This window comes from Taeniopygia guttata, chromosome Z (assembly GCF_048771995.1).
Source record: "Taeniopygia guttata chromosome Z, bTaeGut7.mat, whole genome shotgun sequence".
NCBI lineage: Eukaryota > Metazoa > Chordata > Aves > Passeriformes > Estrildidae > Taeniopygia > Taeniopygia guttata.
This window is the reverse complement of record NC_133063.1, coordinates 51,386,169-51,401,022: the sequence shown is the minus strand read 5'-3', so window position 1 is coordinate 51,401,022 and position 14,854 is coordinate 51,386,169. Positions and strand designations below refer to the sequence as shown.

Below are 14,854 nucleotides of genomic sequence, written 5' to 3'. Positions count from 1 at the left end.
GTCCTATTTCTTTTAGAATGTTATAAAAAAACACTTACTGCAGATCAGTAACTGTTTGACAGATGTTTACTCTTTTAAAAGTAATCATACAGCAAAGAGATGGGAAATATGTAATAGTACATATCTGCTGCTAGTCAAATCCAGAATCCATTACAAAATGCCACTCTAAACATCTTCATGGTAAAGAAATAGTTGTGAAACTAGTGTTTCTTTTTATAGCAATTAATTTCCATACCTTGAGAAATTAAAAATTACTTTAATGTCTATTTAAAATACTATTATCCTCTTTTGTTTCCTTTCTAAATACCATGCATGGTAGTTCTGAACTACATCCTAAATGGTTTACACAAACAAGCAGAGTGCATTTTCTGTTTATGGTGGTCCACTGTAAAATCCTGCAAGCATTATCTGCTTCTGATTATCTCATCCATTTAATTCCTGCAACTTTCACTGGTTTTTCTGTGTATGGACGTGTTTTTATTTACCACTATGTGATAACACAATATATAGTCAATGAAAATATATTTTTTATTTTGCTTGGCTTCGTCTTGCATTTTTAACAGCCTTTACCCTGCCTTGAATATTCCTAATTTGTCTGTTAGTTAGCTAGTTACAACCCCCAGGCAGACCTGACATCATCCAAACAATCTTCTGGAATGTTTTGTCTATCATTACGTTTTAGTGAATATTTTAGTTAAACTCTTCAAAATTTTGTATTCATGCAAAGGGCTGTGTTTTCTGACAAAACTATGTAGAGTCACGAAGTATCTGACCGCCTCAAAAAACTTCTCATTCCTTTTTGACATGACTGGGAAACATAGCAGAGGAGAGGCTGTTTTGGGTCTTTCAAGCTTTTTTAAACTTAAGGTGGATATTTTCATGTCGATAAGGTCTTTTGTGACCATGCTAATACTGTGTTGGGAGGCTACAAGGATTATGATCAGCACTGATGCTTCATTCTGCATTGCCTGTGGTAAGCCCATCACTAAATTATCTCATTTTGCTTTTGTTTTCAATAAAACAACAGTTTTCCACCTAGAGAATGAGCTCACATTCAAATGCTTGAATCAAGCTTTGTCTGCAAATTCGTAACTGTGCCAAATGTGGGGTCTTCAAGTCACAGGAACATAAATGAAAAAATGTTCATCAACTTCTACAGAAATGTTTTAAACATGGCTGAGTTGGTCTAGAAATAAAAAGCAATCTCTTTCTCACCTTTCCTGCACCAATTTTGCATACTTTGCTGTGATCTGATAGCACTGGCTCTGAGAAAACAGGGTTTTTCATGTTCTGCCACTGCTGTTCTTGATAATGCCATTAGAGTCTTTTCAGTAATGCCAACACAACCAAACTTCTTTGTTTTTAACCAAGTAAAAAAGTAACCACTGGTGTACTTTGATGCTAGGTGAGACCTAGCAGGATTCTGCTTGACAAATTAAAAAAGAAAAAGACAAAATAAACCTTCTTCCACAAACCTGAAAAACACACTTCAGAAAGAAGTAACTAAGGTGAAACTGATTTCCACCTGAGGACTGGATACAAATACTCTGATTTGCCTTTTATCCTGTTTATTTCAAGCTTCCAGAATTTGGTTAACTATAACAAACTGTTTTGTTATGCACTTTAATTATTTAGTTTTCTGTATATTTTTGTAATGTCTTTGCTTTGGTTATAAAGTATACAAGTAAAAACATGTCCTGTACCTTTATATTAACCCATCATCTTCTCAGTCAATGTAATTTACCACAAGAGAGTAGGGATAATATTAGCATCATCCTGCTTGGAACAAATATTGTTTTTTCTCAGATTCATTACTGGCACAAGTAAGGATGCTCTGGTTTTCTTAGTAGAAAATAACGAATCAGAGTACAGAATAAACCACATTTTCTTCTGCTTGAAAATCATAAACAGATTTATTCTTTCACATAAAATGAAGAAAAACCTATTTTCCTATTTCTACAAGGTTTCTGACTACTTGGGAATTTTGTAATCTGTTTTGACAGGACAAATACTGCTAAACAGAGATTGCTTAATGAATCTAGGATGAGATTCTCAAAGTAGCCACACAAAGTATAAAATGACAACAAAATACCTGTCACAACTTCTATTCACCCATATGGCTATTGAATAAATTATTCAATCAATCTACTTTGACTCTTTGAAATTTTATGCACTTGTCCCACTTGTTAGTCATGGGAAGTTGAGATTTTATGTGCTTGTCCCACTTGTTAGCCATGGGAAGTAGCAAAACTGAGAATATTGTAGATCCACTGTCTTCCCAAGTAACAAAAATATAATTAGCAACTCAGCTGCAAACAACTGCAAGGGCTTTACTACCCAAAGGTTACTGATAGAGTCACTGAAAGCCATGACAGATACAAACATGGGATGGCAATCAGGATTTGTTCTGAAAAACTAATATGTGGAAATCCAGGGCTTCCCTCTCCTTTTTTTTTTTCCTCTGCTGATGAAGGTTGGAGTTTGTTTGATGTTTCTTCTTGTTCTTCTTGCTGAAGCCCACCCCAAGGGACGCCATTTATTGGAATCTGTGGGTATTGATGATTCCGAGATTGTAGAAAGTCTCTGTCTTTCTGCCCCGTTGCCAAAGAAGAAGCCATAATTCGTCTGTGCTGTTTTCCAGGTTGTTTATTCTTGCTTATCTCTAACATGTTCTGCTGCCCTGCTACAGGTCTGTCCTGCAGGGCAGCGTGTGGGGCTCTGTACAGGGGGGTTCCTGACCCCCTGTCAGGGTCCCAGGCCCTCCAGGGCAGCCAGAGGGAAGCCCTGGATTCCCACACTAACAATAGAAATTAGTAGTAAGAAGGAGGAAGAAAGTAACATCAGAAGCAGAATCCACTCAAGAATTTCAAATATTTAAACAATACTAATTCTTCAGTTCCAAGACTTATTTTGAATTCATTAACAATATAGTTAAAGTAATTAAATAAATTTTCTATATAATGGGACAGTCACAGAAATACCATGCCTCATTAGGTAATTTTTTCTTTTACCTTTCATAGTGGAATGTACTTTATGTAACTTACAGAAAAAGACATTGTTAGTCCTTTGTTATTCACATGATTAAAATAGATGCCAAGGACATATGAAAAAGCAAACTATATGATTGCTGAAATGAAAAAGTGTAACAGTGAATGTATACTGTTAAAATGCCATTTTTTAGGAGAATAAAAACAACAGTAATTCTTTTTTAACAGTGTACCTAGTTTTGAATGCTGAAGCAACATTCCTATTGGCTAAATTACTCTATTTTGCCATTCCATGGAAGCAAAGGTGTCTTTTTTCATACACACTGCAGACTGGAGAGAACACAGTACATGATGAACAGATAGAACAATTTCAATTTTTCATCTCTTCATGGCATCTTCAGTGAGCTCAACATAGCTGTGAATAAAAGAGCAAAGATGGTATTTTCTTGTATCTTGTATCTTGCTTTTAATTTTCATTTGACCTGATATTTTTAAGGTTTTAGATTATTTCATTCCTGGAATCTACTTTCTTTAACAGTTCAGACTTGCTATGTGTAAGGTTTTCAATAATATAGCCAAAAATGTGATTAATTTGTTTCTAACTGTTTTTAAATAGGAATAAAAGCTTGTATGGATATTCTACCTTTGATTTACAGGCTATCATTTTTTATAAGTCAGTGAAAATTAGTTAAATGACAGTTCAAACTAAACCACAATAAGGTGATCTTTAATCGAGATAAATGGTTTGCCTTTTTTTATTAAACACTTCCCAGGCAGAAACGCAGAAAAATGCTTTTCATATCACTGAGAAGCTAAAAAAAATACCTTTTCATATGAAGTCAAAGCTTCCAAGTCAGTGTTTCTTAGTTTGCTCTGTAAATGTTTCTCACTTTCTGTCCCATAAAAGTCTTCTGTCCCACCTCCCTTCAAATTATTTAAGCATGTGATTCCCAAGTTCCTAGAGACTGAATGACAGATTTTAAGCCTGCTATCTTAGCAGATACATTGCACTAGAAACAGAGGCAGACCTCTTCAAGCGTGATTTGTGTGAGACATGTTAGAGTGGGCCAGTTTTCATGAAGCAGAGTATCCATGGTTTTAAAATCCTGACTATGAAGAATCTTACTTTGGGCATTAAAAAAAAAAAAAAAAAAAAAAGATACAAAAGCCCAAATTACTGGCAGAAGTAAATGTCAACAAGTTTCAAGTTGGTACAGAGAGGGATATTTACAGGTCTTCATCAGAGTAGAAAGCACTACTGAAATGTAGTTTTAATTATTATGCATATTAATACATTTTAAAATGATGAGTTTGCTGGTATTTATTTTATTTTGCTCTGAGTTATCCCCAAAGCTTCAGAGACCATAAGAGATCAACAACAGCACTAACAACATATTTAATCTTTCAAAAAGATGTATACTTCAATTTTCTCTCAGAAAAGGTAGGCGACATAATGAAATAGATGAAATTTCATCAGCAATTTTCCAGGTGACTAGTGCAATTCATAAACAACTTTGCTCTTTAAATAAAAAATCTGATTTCATTTAATCATGTTGATAGAAACATTAATTGTGCCTTACTGGAATGCTCTTTAAAAATCTTGACATTTTTACTAAAATTTCTTCCATTCTTTGAAGATGATGTAATGTAGCAACTTCCACCTTTATATGAATAATATCTTCCATGTATTTTAGTGGGGTTTATGTCTTCATATCCAGAATGTGGATTTGTCTTTTTTTTAATGCTTGCTAATACTACTGATTTTGGAAGGGGCAGATTAGCATCTTCATACACAGGATACAGGACCACAAAAACTTTACAGGTCTTGGTGGCTGTTTGCTTTCTCCTCCCCCTTTTTCACATATTGTTCAAATTAGACTCAACATCTCCCCTAAGGTCAACCATGTGATCACATTTCCCCAGTCAAATCCCACCTCAAGAACTATTTCGATTGCAAAAAGTCAGCTCGGCAGGGGGCTCAACAAGGAGCTCGCCCCCGCTGTTGTAGCTTCTCCGGCCGCCGAAGGGTGAGCAGGCGTGCAGAGTCTGTCCCTGGAGTCTCCGTGGCACGCTGGTAGCTGGAGGTGAAGAGGTGTGCAGTCCGTATCTGAAGTCCCAGCAGACCGTCCTCTCTCCTTTCCTCCCGGCACACTGGTGGCCGCAGGGTGGGGGGATGCGCAGAGCCTGCTGCCAAAGCCCAGCAGCAGCTGTCCCTCTCCTTCCCTCCTGGCAGCACCAGGAAGTGTCTGACTGCTTTGCTCCTGCTTCCCACAGCCCAGTCCAGTCTCGTCCTCTGTAGGTTATGGTGACAGGTCAAACACAGACTAGGGATGGGGTTCCCTTTTCCCCAATAAGCACACCCATCCAGCCCCCTCCATTGTGCCCATCTTTTCCATTTAGGGGTGTTTTTCATCCCCAAAACCCCCTCCCATGATTCCACAGGATTATTTTGCATCCCAGTCCTAGAATGGTAGTGAGGGTGGGGGGAGGTAGGTGATTCCCAGGAACAATTAGCTAATTAACATTTCAATGTCAGTACTTACCCCAAGCCAAGTGTCCCAGCCAGGCTGTTTTGTTCATAACAACTCACTTTTCAAGAAATTATGGCCAAAGGATAAGTTTCTCATCATACTTGTTCTGGGAACTTCAGACAGAAAGAGAAGAGAGGGCTGTTATTAGTTGTTCCTTGAAGTTTTTCAAACCCAGCTGTTATAGAAGGGTTTGAGTAAGAACACAAGCTACAGAACCAGAAAGACTCCAGGGTGAACTGATAAAGTGAAGCTGCCTCAATCATGGGTGTCTCTAGGCACGGTTTTTGACAGCGTCACCGTATGAACTTCTACACATGCATAGACAACTTTCACAAACACTGAAGGTGAAAAGACCACGTTTGTTCTAACAGTTCAAAATGGCTCAGAGGGCTTTACAAGGTTCATTCATTCATCCATCCACGCAAATGCTTCCTTACTGCCAACGCTAAGGTGTTTCTCCAAAGACAGGCTGGAGATGATAATAGAAAATACTACTTTGGATCATCTTCAAAGAAGAATAAAAAATTATTGCCAAGAAATTAGATCTCCAGGGCACGTTCAGCTAACGTGCACTGATTTTTTTTTCGTGTGAACAACCCACTGCAAAAAGATTCGTTCGTATCAGGGGCAGATGAAACTGCCCAGGAGCCAGCTGCGAGGGATGTCGGGTCCTGGCGCGGAGCATTCAGCGGAACCATGGTCAAGGTCACGGAGGTTCTGCTGATACCCAGGGCCACCGGCCGCCAGCCGGGGCCCCGAGCGCCATCCCAAGCACAGACGCCCGGCCGGCGATAGCCCCGCGCTCCCGAGGCGGGCTCTGCTCCGCCCCCACGGCCCGGCCCGGTGCGCTGGGGCCCGGGGCCGGGGCGGTGCGGACCCGCCACGGCCGGGCCGTGTCGCCGCTCCGTGCCCAGACCCCCGCGGTACCGGGGCGGGATCCCCTACCGAGCGCCCGGGCCGAGCCGTGCGCTGCCGTCCGGCCGCGCCGCACTCGGTGCCGGCCCCGAGGGCGCTCACGCCGCGCCGCGGGGAGGCGGCGGGGGCTCGGCGGGGCGGGGGGAGGCGGTGCCAGGCGGGCGGGGCTCGGGCTCGGCGGGGCTGTGGCGGTGGCGGTGGCCGTGGCCGGGACTGGGCGAGTTGGAGCGAGCGGCGGCGGCGGTACGGCTGCGGCGGCAGCATGGCTTCGTTGCAAGGGAAGAACGAGCTGCTCTTCGCCGACTGGATGGCAGCGCTGCCTGGCAGCCTCCACAGCACCCCGCTCACCAACCTGGCCATCCCCGGTGGGTGCTCCCGGCCGCCCGCCCTGCGCCGGGAGGGCGAAGCGCGCGGCGCGGCTCAGCGCTCCGCACGGCGGGGGAGGCGGCGCGCCCCGGCCGCGCTGCCGCGGGCTCCGCTCAGATCTCTGACCGCGCTGCCTTGCACTGCCTGTGGCAGCGAGCGGGGCAGGTGCGGGCAGAGCCGGCGGCGGGACGCGGCTCCGGCGGCTCCGCGCTGCGAGCGGCTGTGGGGCGGCGGGTGCGGAGTGCGCGGCTGTACCTGGTGTCGGGGAGGGAAGGGAGCCGGTTCCCGCACCGCCGGACGGGCGTAACAGCCCGAGCAGTAAACCTCGCCTAGAATCTAAATGCCACATACTGCCCCTTTCCCCCTAAACTTGTGCGGCGAGGTCGGTCGGAGCGGGCACGGACGCAGGGTTGCGGCTGCGGGAGGGGAGGCAGGCTGCGGCAGTGTGCGGCTTCATGTCATGTCGCTGTCAGAAAACGCTCGATCTCAACACAATTTTAAATAAGATGAGGGATGGCAGGTGATGATGTTCAGACTACGAACTCTTTCCTGTCCTGTCTCAGTATTTTCTTTTTTCTTTTTTTTTTTTTTTTTTGGAAAGATATTAAGTATGGTTGTAGACTTAGGAAAAATACATGTTAGAATGCAAACCTGTAATTGTTTCAGATCACCTCGGGTTTGAGGGAGCACCTCAAGGTTTTGCAAGACCTCTTTACCAGCATCCTTCCTCTCTAAGGTGTCTGACTGGAATGAGATTTCAGAGATGCTGAAGCTCTAATGTCTTTTAAGCTTCTTATGAGAAATGTTCACTTCTTGCAAGTTTCATGTAGTAGGTGCTTGTGTTACACCAGTTTTTGTAATGCTAAAGATACTTTAGGACAATGTAATAGCAGCTGATATTTGCAAGAATGTTTTTTCCATAGTTTCATTTAGACACAGGTGTGCCCTTCTAAAATTAAGTGTCTCTTAGTTTCTTATAGTTTACACAAGCTATACCTAGCATTTTACTTGCTACACTGTGTGTTGCTGTTGGTTGAATATCTCCTGTATAAAACTGTGTCCCTCCAAGGCTTAGGAACCCATCATCTGCAATTGTTCCATCAAATTCTGTTGCAGCTGTAAAAATCTTCCAGTGTAATAACTGTTTATTAATCCACAAACTGTGGAATGTTCTTGTGGAATATTGGCATGATGAGAAATTATTCTCTTTCGGATATGCGGTGGTTTTCAGGTTAAATATATTGTTTTAGAGACTTTTTCCTGGTTTGAGGAGATATTATGAAACTTAACTTTTTTCCAGATGCAAGAAATTGCCTTTGTTACGCATCACTATTAAGTGACTTCCTTTACCAAAGGGAGCATCATGAGGCTGTTACTGGTACATCTATCTCACCAAGATCTTGCTGTTACTTTCTTATAGCCTCTTTCTAAAAACTCTCCACAGTTTTTCAAAGTGGACATTTCTTAGAGTTTTGGCAGTAATAATCCAAGCTTTCAGACCTTGTTAACATGTTTAAATTAAAAACAAGCAAACAAACCAATTTACAGTGGGCTGTGCTAGTTAATCCCAATATAGCATTTAGCAGTGGGCAAGTTCTGCAGACTGTAAGTGCAAAGACTGAGCCCTTACATTGGCAGAACTATTTTGTTCCTATAACATCAATGCACACAGACTTGCTTTTTGTGAAATTAGCAGAAAAACTTGTATGATTTGAGCGCCACAGTGTTAAGACCTTTGAAATTTGTCCTTCTGTTAGTGTGAATTGACACAGACCTCTTATCTGTCTGTCTCACTTTTAAAATGCCAGGTTTGGCAAATAGAGTCTTATGGGGAGGGTGGCAATATAGTTCATTGAATTTGTCAACTAGGGAGCATGGCACACAGATAGGTATCAGTGAAGTTTAAGCACTATCTTTTAACAGTAGATTTATTATTATATTCAACATACAATGTGGACATGCACAATATTAAGGAAAAGGGCTAACATGGGATTGGTTTCTTCCTTTAAGAACAAATAACCTTTCAGACATTAATAAAATTTATATGAAAGTTTTCTTCCATATGTCTACTGCTGAGCATTAATAATGTGTGCATAATAGCTGTTAGCATGTAACTAGTATTCAAGTAGAATATGCAAGGAATGTATGTAATCCAAACCTTCATAGTGTTAACTTGTAAATTTTTCACTGTTTTTGAAGTTAGTGCTTAAGTACTAAAGTATTCATAGCATTTTATTTACATTGTCTTTTCCCCAGCAGGATTTAAATTTTCCTTGCACAAAGTGAATACTGATTTTTACCTTATTTCAGCTGGATGAAATTTAGTTCTGGAGCCAGAGTTCAACAATGTTACTGTTGAAGAAAACAAACTATTAGCTTAAAAATCTTAGAATGAATTCTCCATTACAAAGTGTGTTCTAGTGTATTAGGGGGAAAATGTTTTAGAAATCATTAGTACATTTCTCATTGTCTAGAAGGAGTGCTTGGAACTGAGGTGATACACTCAGTTGTCTTTGCACAGACATGCTTGGGTCATTTTAGCTGTTGCAAAGAGAAGCACAAGCCCCATAACACTCTGTCATGATTGTATTTAAACTATATTGTTGAAGGAATTATCTGCTCATAATATGCTTAAAAATGTTGCTCACACCCTTTTATTTTTCAGTTGCTAAGCATATGCAGGTACAAATTTATACTATTTACCACGCCTTATACTTTTGTAAATAATAAATCTGTGCTGGATTTTTTCTAGTATTTCAGTAAGTTCTTCTCTTAATTTAATTCTCCACAGTTCAGGCTGGCTCTTTTTGTTTTCCCAACTGCAGGAACTCTCTAGATGAGACAGAATTCTCTAATATAGCATGTGCCAGCTTTGTCTGTCAGAAACTTTTCTATTTTAATTTCTTCCAAATATGATGATGAAGCATTTTCTATGAGGTTTTCATCTTTCTTTGAGCTGACTATGTCTGTGTTCTCTTATGCTGCAAGGGGCAGATTTTCCTCAAGTGATAATGGTAGAAAATAACAGTATGCATCCCTTGGATATAAAATGATCTGTTAGTGTCCAGAAAATGCCACACAAATTTAATCTTCTATTGCTATGATGATTAGAATAATGAAAGGATATATTCTTAGGACTTTGGGTTAAAGGTGTATGTCTTCTAGTGCTTGCAGACTGCCTCTTGTGTTAAAGGATCTGCCTGGTTAAACTCTCAACAGTTTGTCTAAGAAAAAGGTGGAGGACTGTGGATTATAGTCTTTGGGGGAAAGATATCTTTCAGTAGTTGATAAAATGTGGCTTTGTCAGTGCCTTTGCCTCTTTGACCAGGATAAGAAATAGGTTTTTGGAGGCATTGCATGTTTATGGGACTGAAATCTTCATGCTCCCAAGCTGAGGCTGAAAGGTGAGGTATGGAGAGCCTGTGTATTCTGCTGTGTCAATGCACCTTCCTTAATCTTAGCTGATCATATCATTTACATGCAGTGCAGTAAATAGACATCAGTAGGCAGCATTTCCTTATGAATTGTTCCACTTACTGACCAATAAACTTTCTCATTGACAGTCTTTAAATATGTCTAGTTTAATATCAGTCTTTGTATGAATAATTTGTGCAATCATTGTTGCCTTTTCACCTTGTGCTAATATTCCAAGACTCTGAGAAGTCCATGAGAATAATTTATGATGGAAAAGAGTATTTCCTTCCATAAGTAACTCATCCCTCCACCAAAACTGGTACTAGCTCAAGATCTGCCATATGAGCAGTCTTGATGCATTCTAGGTCTATGTCTGTAAAGTGTGGGTAAAATCTTCTGAATCAGTTTAAGACCCAGAATATCTCTTGAGTGCATAACTTTCCAGAGCTGTGATTCTTCAGGCTTTTGTTTCATAGGAGAGTTTCTGATTTCCTTGTGCAGATGAAACCTCTGACCTCAGCATGTGGTCTTGTTGCATGAAGATGCAATGTGAACAATAGAATTCTCGTGAAAAGTAGTTTCCCAGGATCTCATTGGCTTCTGTGGTTTTTCAGATGGGATTTTTTTTTTTTTGACAGATACATTTTTTTGTCCATCAACTGGAAAGCAATTGCTAGACACAGCAGAGCTAGCTTGGCTCACCTCAAATGAGAAGGAAGTTGTCAGGTGGAATTTTTTAATACTATCCATCTTTAGAAAAAGGCTCTGAGGCTTGAAATTTCTATTTCCCACTATCATAATACTTTGCAAAGAAAGAGCAAGACCTATAGGGAGTTATTTTACAAAGAGGAGGATGTGTGGTAATGTCAAATGTCAAAGATGTATTAGGTTATTGAAGATGGTATGGGGAGACTTGGGAGAAGAAAATTAATGCAACTGGAATATTTTAGCCTTTTTTGTGAACGATAGCACTGCTACATTAACATAACAGCTCTGTTTCAAATATTATAGCTTCCACTGTAACAGCTTGAAAATGTTCAAGTGATATTTTGTTTATTGGACAGACATTCCCCATTCTCAGCCCTCTGGGGAAATTCTTTCATCTTAAAAAAGGCTAGAAGTTCTTCCTTTTGGTTATATAGACACATAGCATTTTCAATGTTGAAATGTTATTAGGAAATTCTTTAATTTTTATCTTGAATAGCCGATGATTTGGATTTGGCTTAAGAGTGAAGGGTGATTGTCTCTGAGATGCAGGACTGAGATGTTTCATCCTTTTCTGTCTGCTCCCTGTCAGCAGAATACCTCTGCTTCACTTGCCTGGGTTCAATTCTGTACAAAATTAGCTTTGCCTGGAACTTTAAACTGATGATGCAGGTAAACTTATAAATAAAACTGTAATGAAAGTTGCCCATTAGCTTTTGACATGTATATATACCTAGAAGAGTTCTTTCTTTTCTGCTGTGCCTTGCACTCAATTTTCAGTGGTTTTCTACCAGAAGCAAGTACCTTATGCTTTCTTTTTTTCTGTTCAGAAAATAAGCAAATATCCTTTTAACTTTTCTTTAGGATAGCTCTTTTTTAATTTGCTGACGTTCTTTTTACATCAATCACTTTTATCCACAGAACAGTTTTTCACTGGCCTTACATGTGCTAATGTGTCATTTCCAATCCGTTCAGAAATATTTCTGTGTGATACAATTTCCTGTGGCATTCGCCATTAATTTCTCTTGTTGTGACATGTTTCTAGCACACACAAAATAAAGCTGTTTGTTTACTCAAACTGCTGTAAAAATCAAACAGCTCAAACCCTTCGGTTACTTGCCCATCTGCTGTCAGAGGTAATTCGAAACTTCCTTTGCTTGGTTTCCCAACAGGGGCTGTTTATTAATCCAGCAATCTCTGTCCACTGTGTCTCCTGTGGCTCAGTTCTAGCAAAACTGCCTTCTCCAACCTGCCTTGCATCCTGCCACCATGGCAGGTGGGGCAGAGGGAACAGCTTTGTTGCCATCTGGAATTATTTCTGTCTTTCCAACTCAATGAACTGCTGGGTTTTTAATCTCTTGTCTGAAAATTTCTTGACTGTTCTGTGTATCCAGACTGCCCATACCTTCTGACAGTCTTTAACTTTGTGTTTGGTGTGTGTTTTATGTTTTATAATTTCCTATGGTTCTCAGTATATTGCAACTCGAACTCTTATCTTTCATGCAAGATGGATCTTGCTTTGAAGATGCTCAGCTGTGACATGCACTCAACTGTGTAAGTAGTTTAAAATGCGGATCCTAGGTAGAAAAAGTTGTGCAGACTGTAACTTTAAACCACCTCAGAGTGCTGTGCAATCTCTTCTACTGTTCTGTAAAGAAATAATAATTAAACTGCTCACAACTTTTTAGAAATTAATTGTATTTAATTTATAAACAGAATTCAGATTTAGTAGACAGATTTGTTTTTAACCATGCTACTCTTCAAAGAGCAGCTAGTTCCAGGTAAAATAACTTTCATTCCCATTTTATACTTTCTTCAAAGTACATTCAAATTATAGGTGCTTAATTTGTGAACAGATCTTCTGTGCAGTCCCTACAGTATAGCCCTTGGGACACTGCAAGCAATATAATTGAGAAGAAATGTAGTTCAAAATCTGAAGGTTTGGTTTTTAATCTAAATTTTTGCAAAGTTGAATGGTTTTTCATTTGATCTATAGTAGCAAGCCTTGGTTTAATCTTTTCCATTATTTTGAATAGCTATATAGTGTCAGCTAATAACCATACATAAAGGCTGAATTATATAATTTCATTTTAGAAAGTCCAGGTTTCTATTTTTTGTCTATTTTAACACCATCTCAGTTTTCATCATAATCTAATTGAAAACAAATTGCTAAAACAGTTTCCGGATGCTTTGCTTTCTTTTAAAATGGTGTCTCTCTTCATATTAAATAAAGTTAATCATTGGCTCATCCATCTCTTACCTGGTTAGTTCACATGTGTCATGCTTAAATACTTAGTGTTTCAACTATGAAAATAAAATGTTGCAGAATACTGAAAAAAGATGGAGGATGTAAAGAATAAATGGATTTCCTTTGTTTTGGTTCCAGGCGTTGCTCCCTTCTGTCTATATCACTTAGGATGTTTCAGATGATTGAAGATACATGGCATGTGCTGCTGCCACCAAGGCAAAAACCCATCCATGAAGTCTACTGCATTATGAATTTTGCTTGTAATTTTAAAAAAAACAGGATAAAGGCCACTGAACTAATCTAACCTTTAATAAATTCTATAGCCATTTTTTTTTTACAGAATAAACTCCAGTGAGATGAATAGTATACTTCAAGTTTTAGCTTGTTGTCATGCTGTCATCCATAGTAGTTTTGTTGTTTAATAGAATTTTTTTAAATCCTATTAGACGCTTGGCTTTTGTTTATACATTGGCAGCCATGCAGCTTGGTTTTATAATTATGAAAGGTTGATAAACTGGGATTTAAGTGAGAGTAAGAAAAATGTAGAAAAGATGAGTTACATGTAGTGCTATGCAATCAAATTAATGCTTTAGAGCCTCAAAGGTTATTAGTTTGTTAGCTTTGCTAAATCCTGCTGTTAGATCTTGGACCTTCAAAATACATGTTTCAAAAATACATGCTTCAGACTAGTCTGGGTGTTCACACCAAAACCAAATGGCGTGTTTGTACCTCTTCTGAACCAGCATATAACTGCAACTGTCTTCTGGTGTTTCACTTAGATGTCTGCCAGTAAAATGTGGAAGAGATGTGGAAAAGTTTCATCCATTTTCATTAACTGTGAGCAGCTGAATGATTTTAAGACAGCTATTAGAAATCTTAAAACACCTGCTAGAAATCTCTGCCATGTTAACTGTTTTGTGATCTGGGTCTGGTAATCTCAAGGAGACCAATGATACTGAGGCTGGCTTTGCCCTTAGGGGGAGAGCTGGGTTAGGAAGTCTGCTCAGTGGGTTGTGGAAAATTTCACTGACACCTAGGCTGTACTTTGGAAGAAAAGGTGTTTGTTTTATACTGCAAAGCTCACAAAAACTTTTGATGGAGTGCTGCTTTCCATCCATTGGGCATGCTACCCAAAAGTGCTTTGTCAATGGGGAAGTTTGAGCAGGTGCTCATTCTAGGTGCTAGCACAGGAATCCCAAGAGATTTGCTATTTTAGGATTAGTCTTCTTTCTTTCTGTTGAAACTCTCAAATTTTGCGTGACTGTTCTTATTGTGTAGATAATGTCCAGGAATACTTATGAGAAGCCATGCAAGCTGACGTAGTGGTGTTGCTTGTATTTCATGTGTGAGGATGTGTATTCCCATCATGTGATCCAAAAATGGAAGACACAAAAATGGATGGGTTCCCTCAGACTTAGTGTCTGCATCTCCAAAGGGGCTCATCTGTGTGTGGTGGGCAGATCAGGAGATCACTTCGAAGCTGTTGCAAGAGGCACCTGCCAGTTGCTTTTTCCATTGTTGGAAATCAATTAAGATTGTGTTGGCATTCTGCATAGCACCACGGTGGGAGTAATTCATTCACTGGGATAAACAGGCTGGATGAAGCTGGTTTTGGACAGAAATTCCCCAGTTAACCTAAGCCACGAAAAGGGAGAGGATATTAATTGGAAGAGGCAAAGATCTAGCTT

General features: G+C 39.9%; 1 protein-coding gene and 1 long non-coding RNA gene across 3 annotated transcripts in view; one reads left to right on the top strand and one right to left on the bottom strand.

Annotated features, from left to right (window-relative positions):
• Positions 1-1,883: 1,883 nt before the first annotated feature.
• On the bottom strand, positions 1,884-6,587 carry LOC121468154 (uncharacterized). 2 transcript variants are annotated; one of them, XR_005978170.2, is made up of 3 exons: positions 6,464-6,587; positions 5,531-5,631; positions 1,884-5,280 (listed from the first exon to the last, which is right to left on the bottom strand). It is a non-coding gene; the product is annotated as an uncharacterized lncRNA (long non-coding RNA). The 2 variants fall into 2 exon arrangements; XR_005978169.2 differs by having other exon boundaries at positions 5,956-6,565.
• Positions 6,588-6,664: 77 nt separating this feature from the next.
• The window catches only part of PLCXD3 (phosphatidylinositol specific phospholipase C X domain containing 3), a 92,823-nt gene continuing 84,633 nt past the window's right edge, over positions 6,665-14,854 (top strand). The window contains exon 1 of the mRNA XM_041711154.2: positions 6,665-6,798. Within this exon, the coding sequence (XP_041567088.1) occupies positions 6,696-6,798 (103 nt within the window). The 5' untranslated portion in view covers positions 6,665-6,695. The remainder of the gene's footprint in view (positions 6,799-14,854) is intronic.